General features: G+C 44.4%; 1 protein-coding gene across 1 annotated transcript; it reads right to left on the reverse strand.

Annotated features, from left to right (window-relative positions):
• Positions 1-5,256: 5,256 nt before the first annotated feature.
• On the reverse strand, positions 5,257-9,530 carry LOC124698964 (mannose-6-phosphate isomerase 1-like). The gene is made up of 4 exons (XM_047231343.1): positions 9,195-9,530; positions 7,853-8,065; positions 6,334-6,600; positions 5,257-5,972 (listed from the first exon to the last, which is right to left on the reverse strand). Exons 1-4 carry the CDS (start codon positions 9,513-9,515, stop codon positions 5,652-5,654), a joined length of 1,122 nt encoding a protein of 373 aa, XP_047087299.1. The 5' UTR covers positions 9,516-9,530; the 3' UTR covers positions 5,257-5,651.
• Between the last annotated feature and the right edge of the window lie 280 nt (positions 9,531-9,810).

Genomic DNA, 9,810 nt, shown 5'->3' on the forward strand with positions numbered 1-9,810 from the left:
CTATGTATCGAAAGCTTATAGCAAATAACTTAATGACGAGATCTTATGCTACGCTTAATTGGGTGTGTCCATTACATCATTCATATAATGATATAACCTTGTTATTAATAACATCCAATGTTCATGATTATGAAACTAATCATCCATTAATCAACAAGCTAGTTTAAGAGGCATACTAGGGACTTCTTGTTGTCTACATATCACACATGTACTAATGTTTCGGTTAATACAATTATAGCATGACATATAAACATTTATCATAAACATAGAGATATAAATAATAACCACTTTATTATTGCCTCTAGGGCATATCTCCTTCAGGGAACTCATACTAAAATGTATAAACTTTCAGTTAAGCCCTACCCATAATCAGGTATTGTGGGGGTACTCAAAAATTGGAAAGGTATCGCATTCAAACCAATATCAGGTTTTTATCAAAAATCACCATCTTCTCTTGTTCACATTCAACTTCAAACCTTTCAATGGAATGCTTCATCATTCCAAGGTTTCAAATTTCAACCATTCACATGTTCCCATCTATAGTAGTCAAATTTTAGTATTTTTGCACTAGCACTAATCATGAGGGGTGCTACTTTGCTTTGCTATCTCTACTCATCTAGTAATCTTGTTCTCTATACCAATTTTAGTCCATCCTTGGAAAACACAACAAGCATAACTCGTATGGTGTACACATAAGATAGGCTTGTATAAAGAAAGGTAAGAAACAGGGTGCCTTGCTCAAGGAGAGCTTTGCACTTTGCAAGAGTATTATCTTGCCTTGGTAGTTCTCTAGGTTTTCTCCTTCTTCTTCAGGGTAGAATTCTCCTTCCTCTTGATAATCTCCTGTGCTAGCGTCTAAATTTGGAATACGAAGTATAATCACCAAACAAACTCAAAGGCTATACTAAACACATCATTACTTCACACAAACTATATTAAGCACACACATAAAATAAGTAAGTGCATTGGTGGGGTGACTTGAGGAAAATATTTTCCTCTCAATCATATGTGACAAATAACTTCCATATGGTTCTTGAGGAATAACTTCCTCTCATTGAAATCTTCTTAAGATTTAATTTCTCACCCATAATCATACATGAATTCATATTGACCTAAGTCAAACATTCATCATCATTATTTGAGAAAATGATTTAAATGAGGTAGACCACCTCATACTATTTAAATAACACTACATTTGATTTAAATCTCAAGTAATTCATATAAGAGAGTTGGGACCAGGGGTCCAACATCACATGAATTCATTTGAGACAAATATTTAAATGAAGTAAAAAATACTTCATAAGATTTACATAATAGTTTTGGACAATATCACTTACTAAACTAGCCATATTGTCCATTAATTAAACTAGGGCATGATCATGCAAAGTGACCACACCATTTTCTTGCAGAAACAATTAGTGTAAGTCAAATGTGAGCTATAGGAGTTTGAATTAACTTAATATCTATTTTGGTTGATTTTTAGGAATTAATTGAATGTGCAAAAGTATCTGGCTTGATCTTTTTGTCACATTATTTCTACAACAGATCTCAAGGTGAGACCAGTTGCAAGTTGTAGAACTTTTCCATAGCTTTCTAACAATATAAAGTTTGTTAAATTTGGCCAAGCCAAACGGATTCTATGGATTTTCAAAGTTGGAGCCAGTATTGAGATTAAATGGATTTGGAAAATTCGAATTTGAATTACTGGACTACGCGGGAAAGCTACCTGGGCCCAAATGTTTAAAAACGGCCCAAGGCCAGCCCACCACGCATCTGTGCACGCGCGGGCTGCCTGACAGGGGGCTCCACCTGTCAGCGACTCTTAAAAGCCGAATCGGTATGGACTAACGTGGGGCGTTGGATTAGAACGCGATCTAACGGCTCTGGTGCGTCGTCGTCGACGGCGAGAGAGAAGCTCGCCGGCGGCGCAGGTAGGGGGTCGGAGGGCTTACGGTGGCTCCAGCTAGGGTTGGCAGTGTGCTCGACGAGGTTGTAGACGACGGCGAGGCAGCCTGTAGCAGCGGCGTCGTCAGGGGCGGCCTCCTTCTCCGGCGATTGCTGCAGGGCTTCCGCGGCGGTGAGGCGTCGATTGGGCGGCGGCAGTGGCTAATCGAGCATGGCGAGGTGCTGGGGAGGTCGAGGAAGAAGAGGGGAGGGTGGTGGTGTGAAGAGATGGTCGAGGCGAGGCCTCCTTTTATAGGCGCGATGGTGGCCGGGGTGCTGCGGCGAGGTCGACCAGGGCGCGGCTTCTCCGGGGGTCTAGGGAGCTAGGCGGCGACGCGGTCGTGTTCACGACATCACCGCGGTCCTTGGAGCGTCAACGGCGTGGTTAATGGCGGCGTACGGTGGTCGGGCGGGCGAGTGTACTGTCGCGGCCGTGGCGGGCGCGTTCGTCCTCTCCGGCGGCCGTGGTCGCCAAGGCATGGCGTCAGCGTGTCCGGCGAGCTCCGCGTGGCGAGAAGGGTACCACGGCGCGCGGGCTTGGTCGGGGTACGGCGGTGTACGGCGAACGCCGCGTGGCCGTGACGCGCGTGTCCGTGCACGACGACGTCACCATGCCGCTCGCGGCGCGCCGAGGACGTCGTGGGCGCGCGTCGTCGGGGCGTGTCGGCGTCCTCGCGACCCTGGGCTTGTACTGGCGATCTTCTGGGATCCTTGGCGAGCTCCTGGACATGGTGGTGAGGCCGAGCGTGGAGGGAAAGAGAGGGGAAGGTGTCGAGGTGCGACGTGGCCGGCATGGCCATGTCCACGCCATGGCTGCCCTCTCCTGGTGGTTTCTTGGCATGGGCTTGGTGTAGGGGTGTCCTCTGGTCATGGCTAGGGCAAGTAGTGGTCAAGGAGTGGTCTGGTTTGGTCAATTTCGAAATTGTGGTGATCTTGTTCTTGATAAAAAGTCTCCACTTTGCTGGCTAATATCTCTTGATCCAAAATGAATTTGGTATGGTGCCCTTGGCAAAAATTGTTCATCTTGTTGTGTACTTGGATGACATGCAAAGACTTGGATTTGTTTGGTTTAGAAATTTTGAAATAGAGAGGCTCAAAGTGGTGACCAGACTATAAAAGGCAGAAATGACCATTATCTCATGTGATCATATTTTCAAATTTGAAATTGGTTTGAAAGGTAAATCTTTGATTCTCAAAGTTGTAATTACTCCTTAATAACATAACACCACTATTAGTGAAGATCAAATGGGTCTAGGATCAAATTTACAAAAATGGTATAAACCATATGTTAGGGTTTTTAGGGTTTTTCTAATATTTGATTTCTTTCTCTTTTTGGTGAATTTGGTTTATGATGATCACTAGATCACTCTAGGGTTTTGGAGTTCATCAACAAACACAAAGTAACAATCATCATGGCATATCACTCAAAATGCACAAGTCCTATGCAGGGTACTATATGCAAACTAAAAGTTTTTGTTGGTTCTGAATTTTGGATACTTGGAAATGTTCTTCTTCTTTTATTTGAAATTTGGGATGTTACATTCACCAACAACCTTCACGTGGCCTTCATTTCCTACTGGTTCGATAACCTTAGTTTCTTACTAAGGAAAACTTGCTACTGTACGCATCACATCTTCCTCTTGGGGTTCCCAACGGACGTGTGCTTCACGCGTTATCAGAACACCCACCGGAATTGACTCCGGAACTTTCTCCTTTGTCTTCACAATATCCTCAATTGTTTGGTCTTCAACAAACACAACATCACGGCTTCCCACAAACTTTATTGCTATTGGATCTAACAACTTGTAGCCGAACTGATCACCTCCATAGCCAAGAAGTATGCATTGTCATGTCTTTGAATCAAGATTTGACCTTTCATCTTGAGGGATATGAATAAAGGCCTTACACCCAAAAACCTTCAGGTGCTCATATGAGACTTCCTTGTCATAAAAGACCATGTTTGGAATATCTCCTTGCAATGGATAATTTGGTGAGAAATTGATAAGATAAACTACAGTCGACCAAACTTGACCCCAATAATGTTTTGGCAGCTTTGCACTTGACAACAAGCATCTAACTCTCTCCACAATTGTCCTGTTCATCCTCTCATCAAGACCATTCAGTTGTGGTGTCTTTGGAGGAGTAAATTGGTGCCTAATTCCCTACTCCTTGCAATAGGCATCAAATGGGCCAATATACCCTCTCCCATTATCAGTGTGAATGCACTTGATCTTCTTCTCAGTTTCTCTCTCAACTGAGAGACATGGAATTGCTTGAATACGCTTAGTATTTGATGTTTGGCCTTCCATACATAGATCCAAACCTTTCTAGAAAAGTTATTAATAAATGTGACAAAGTACTTTGCTCCACCCATTGACCTCACCGACATTCTACAAACGTCGGAATGTACCAAGTCCAATACCTCGGGCTTCTTGTGAGGAGGTTGACTCTTGAATGCAACTCTGTGTTGCTTTCCGGCTAAACAATCTGAACATTTCTTGATGTGAACTCCGTTCACACATTTTAGCAAATCTTTCTTCACTAGCACCGTCATTCCCTTCTCACTCCTGTGCCCAAATCTATTGTGCCACAAAGCACAAGCATCTTCTTTTCTGCAACGCATTAACACAAGCAGCAGAAAGCTTACCATGAACATGATACAAAACTGAAACCATGTTACCTTTAGAAACAATCAGATTTCCTTTGGTGAGCTTGTACTGTGCATTTCCAAATGCGATGGTGCCTTTGTTGTGGTGAGATCCATACATATGACATGCTGCTTAATTTTCTTGCATGCGTGCAAGTTAAGCATTTCTAGTTGATCGACAGGGAGAAAGTCTCTTGGCGTGAGAATAAAATAAAATGATAAGTTAAATTCATGCCTGCCAGGTTTCTTTACCAGTTTGTTACCTAGCTAACAGTGGTTTCTGTTATTCTGAAAAGAAACAGTGGTTTTTGTTTTGAAAAAAATGAAATCCAGCAAACTGCTTGACCTGCAGCAGGATATGCTAAAGATGAATTTTGGATCTAATCACCCCGTCGATGCATTTAGAGCATCTCCATTTTCCATTTCTAGATCAAACCGTTGTCCGCCAGCAATGGTTGCGTTGCGAAGCTCTAGATATCGTTTACTGGTTCCCCATGCGTGGTGGCAGGCCGCAGGTGTGCCTCCGGGTTGGCAGGTGTGGCTGATTTACTGGTGCGAATAACATGCGGGTATCATGATTTACTATCACACTAGAAGCAGGATCTACTTTCTGTACAGGTTGAACATGAAGCAGATGGGAACAAAAGCAAACATTGCCAACTTTCTTCAGCACCAAACTAGGCACGAGACAGCCGAGGCTTTCATTTTTCATTGACTTCTTTCTTTCTGATACAAAGTAACCTCCATCCTTTCCGATTCCCATTTACACAAATAGACAGTTGAAGCTCGACAACAGACTGCATCTGCTTCCCCCAGCTTATTGAACACTAAATGACTTTGAATACATAAACATGATTAAGATATCAACGAATGGATTTACTCTGGATTTGCCTATACACTATGGTAACTTTGGCTAACTAACCTCCTTGCAACAAGTAAAGTATTCTTGATACAATGTATGTAAAGCCGGTATCGCTGTCCTATAACAACACTGGGTGATCCCTCCTGCAACAACCCGTGCCTTTCCGTTGGAGGTTACTGACCTGCAGGGTTATCCATGTCAACAGAAGAATCTGCTGTTCACTCCAGCTCTGTACAGCTGCAAGCGCCCGGGGCCAGAAGCATGGAGCTTGACCTCGGTGCGCGGCGGCACGAAGAAAACATCCCCTTCCTTTGCTTTTCCTTCACCAGACATGCCATCGGCCTGGATCTCGCCTTCGCCAGTCATGACAAGAAAGATGGACGGGCCAGGCACCGGCGACATTGTAACCGACTCGCCTTGAGGTAGCAAGTAACGATCGACTTCAAACTCGTCGAACGGGGGTGTGTAACGAGTTACATAAGGCTGTACAGAAACTCCTCGTAAAATTTCTGGGAACATCTGCATGGACAAGATTAAATGTTTATTACACTGGGAAATAGAGAAGGTGTTTCGGAGAATAATCATCATGGGCTCATTGGGTATTCTAACTAAAGTTTGTCAATTTTACCAAACTCCAAATGTTTTAAAAATCAACTCTTATTGTTAGACCTTGTTGTGAACAACCGATTTTGGCACTAGTAATATCACTAAGTACAGTTAACCTGTAGCGAAAGAGCACTACTGACTAGTTAATAGATGTTGCTGAGCTGCATGCTAACAAAATGAGCACACCATGCCAAATAAAGAAACTGCATGCCAACAGATTGAGATTCCAAACAGGACACTAATGGTACAAATCAAAGAAGCGAGAAAAACGAACCTGCTTGTATGTCAGCATGGAGCAAAGAGTTTGGACATCTTTGTACTTAGGAGTCAGACCAGCACGAATAACATTATCAGAGGTGGCCATACACTCAACACACTCTCCCGACAGATATGCATGTGGTTCGTTGGCACCAATGTAAAGTGCTTCACCAGGGCTGAGCTTAACATAGTTAAAGAAAAATGCCGATAAAACACCAACATCTCCTGGGTACTTCTGCTCCAGTGATAATATTAGTTGCTCCTTCTCTGTAAAGCTTCTAGTCTGAATGGGAGAAGACATGAATGCAAACTGTTAGGTTACAAAACAGATTTGCAAAAACATATAGGAATTAATCGTCAAACAAGCAATAGATGCATAAGTATATTCCACATGGTATGATCCTGACTCATAAGACAGCACATGATAGTGGCAGAAAATAAATCAATGACCTATGGACAAAAGAACAAAGACAACAATTACACAAAGGGATCTTATGCTTACACTAGCTTTCAGATTATCTGCTGGCTCTACATATGCAATATAAAACTTCATAGATATTCAGATTAAGAAAATTCCTTAACAGGGTAAGAACCTGCGCAAGATTTAGTGCCTCAATGGGAACTTACACAAACTAATTTCTACTTAATACTTGGGACTTGCATTACCAACATGATGTTGGCTGCCACTACACTGCAACAGAATAATTAGTTTTAGCAAGCAGTGATATCACTTTGGTGGCTACAATTCAACCATAGTTACTACCCAGTTGGATCAATTGACTCATCTTTTACTAAATCTTAACATCCATCACCTTCCAAAGTACCTACCCAACTTTATACTCCCTAAATCTTTTGCAGTTGCAATAAATGGTGCTTCAGTGTATAGGAGTTCCACGTGTAGGATCTTAGAACCATGAACTACACTACTATGTTGTTGAAGCACTTCTACTTCAATAAACATTGATACTCCCGCATTCCTTCACTGAAATGAGATGTTACTCTGAAGCAGATCATAAAATTCGTTTTTGCTTATTTTCTAGCATAGCACATGCATTGTATAATTGTAAACAGTCTACCTTACGGACAATTGCAAATTTTTAATTCAGTCAATAAGCTATATTTATCTAAATTTATAATACTATACCGTTGGCGAGAAAACATTTTTTTGAAATAGGAACCTCACGAACCCGGAATGCATTGAAGCAATGAAGGCATTTATTAACTAATCACACTGTCCATTTCTTTGTCGGTCTCAACAATTTAGTGTATCATCTACAGCAGGATTGGCCTACATGAATCTCAGGTTGGCAACACTCAACTATGCTTTTACTAAATATACTTTTACTTCCATCATTGTTCAGAAAGAAAATGGAAGAGCTTCAGGGTAGATACACGAACATGGACAAAGCAAATGCAGAAATAATAGAGCACTAGGAAAGGAAAACCATTGGCATCAAACCCTCACACTGAACGCAACTATAGGTAATTCAAATGAACATGAAATCTCGACATCGATAACTCAGCAAAGCTTTTACCTTACTCTCCCCATCTAGGCGACTCTTTAGTTTGGAAATCGCTTCAGAAACCCCTTCTTTGCTTGTTGCCATTAGCTTAGTAAAAGCTGATTGGAGATATGACCTTACTCCAATGCCTCCATCATGCTCTTTGGCAGCCATAAGCTTGGCAGCATCTTCTTTGCTAACTAACATTCGAACCTCAGGTACAGTCCTCAAAACATCCTTGAGCTCCTGAGCAACAGTATGATTAAATCAGTACATAATTCTAAAATGATTGATGCTTAGTTACTTGCTTGCAGTTCCAAAAGCTCAGAGTTAATGACATAGACCACACTGTCAAAAATCGAGTGTTTGCACTGTTTAAAAAACCTTGCATCCTTTTTGGGAAGAATATAACCAATTCAAGACAGAATGTGAGAGTTTTATTCATAAGTCAAGACAGCTGGAATGGCTCTACCGCTCTACAATATTTAAGCAGCCCCTAGGAAACAAGAATCTAAATTCACCATGTCCATTCTACACGAGTCTAATAATTATCCTAACGACCTCTTATTTATCCACCTGTTATGCGATCAAAGGTCTATTGCGAAATAAAAAAAATCAGTCAAATGGCCAAGCAATTGCAGGGCCACAAAATGGCTGCCACCTACCTAACCATCAAAGTTTTCCAAGCACATCGCTGGATGATATAGACAGAATGTGTTGATGGGGCCAACAACTAAGATGCCATGCCGCCGCGGGGATATCCAGATCAAGCAGCTGGCCAGCGTCACTGTTTGCTGAACAATGGACCACGGTACCTCTTGATAGGCAAGTGATTTGCCAGCATGTGCGTTGTGGTCTGTTTTCAATCACTTATTCTGACAGTATTTGTAATAACAAAACAACAGTTGCTGACATAATAAATAGACAAATGGTACTTGAGAGAACACTATTAGTACTCAATTCGTTGGGCTGTCATTGAGCAACTACACTATTGTATATAGTTACAAATCTCAATTATAGGTTTGTAGAGCTCGTTAGCAGCCAGATCCCGGCTGCAGTTGGCATTTAGACATTAGTCAGCTCACCCCACCAACCCATCAGGAATCATGTAAGGAATCTGCTTGGCACGTCAAATAAACAATCCACCTAACGCGCAAATACTTCCCTAAAATCGTCTAACTCGCGGCATCAGAGCTGTCCCCATTTATAATCCCTGGTCAACCGCTTAACCAAACCATTGGAAGCATCGCGCAGATGGGTCCAAATGGGAATTAATCGTGCATTCAACACTAGCACTAGCAGCGCACGATGATGTATGGCACGCACGACGTGCGCACGCAAGCAAGGAACACACGCACGCAAGGAACGCACGAACCTGTATGGTGACGAAGCCGCAGAGCGCGCGGAACTCGGTGACGGCGACCGCCATCTCCGGCTTGTGGTTTGCGTCGCGGTACGTGGCTGGTCGGAGCGCGTGCAGCGCCCTGGCGAGGTCCCTGTCCGGGTGCGCCTGGATGGATAGCGGCTGCGCGACGGAGAGGACCTTGAAGAGGAACGGGAGGTCGCCGCCCCATCGCGCGGCGACGGCGCGGCCGAGGAGCGCGGCGGGGCTGCGCGCGAGCCACTCCCGGAGGGAGACCTCGGCGCCGTCGTCGTGGGAGGCGAGCGAGGACGGGGCGGCCGGGTGGGTGCCCATCCAGAGCTCGGCGCAGGGGCGGGCGTCCGCCGTCTCCCCGGCGAGGCGCGCGACGAGGGAGGCGTCCCCGCGGCCGCCCCACTCGTAGTGCTGCACGGCGCCGCGCAGGCGCAGGACGGCCCTCGGGGGAGAGCAGGGCTCGAGCTCCGGGTCGAGGTCGCGGTCGGCGGGGAGGCGGAGGCCGAGGCCGCCCATGGCGCCTAACCCTAGGGCGAGGCCGAGCCCCATTGGCGCGGAGGAGGGGGCGGTGGAGGAGGACGCCATCGCGGCGGCGAGGGCGTCGTCGGCGTTGGGG

The sequence above is a fragment of the Lolium rigidum genome, chromosome 3 (genome assembly GCF_022539505.1).
Source record: "Lolium rigidum isolate FL_2022 chromosome 3, APGP_CSIRO_Lrig_0.1, whole genome shotgun sequence".
Lineage (NCBI taxonomy): Eukaryota > Viridiplantae > Streptophyta > Magnoliopsida > Poales > Poaceae > Lolium > Lolium rigidum.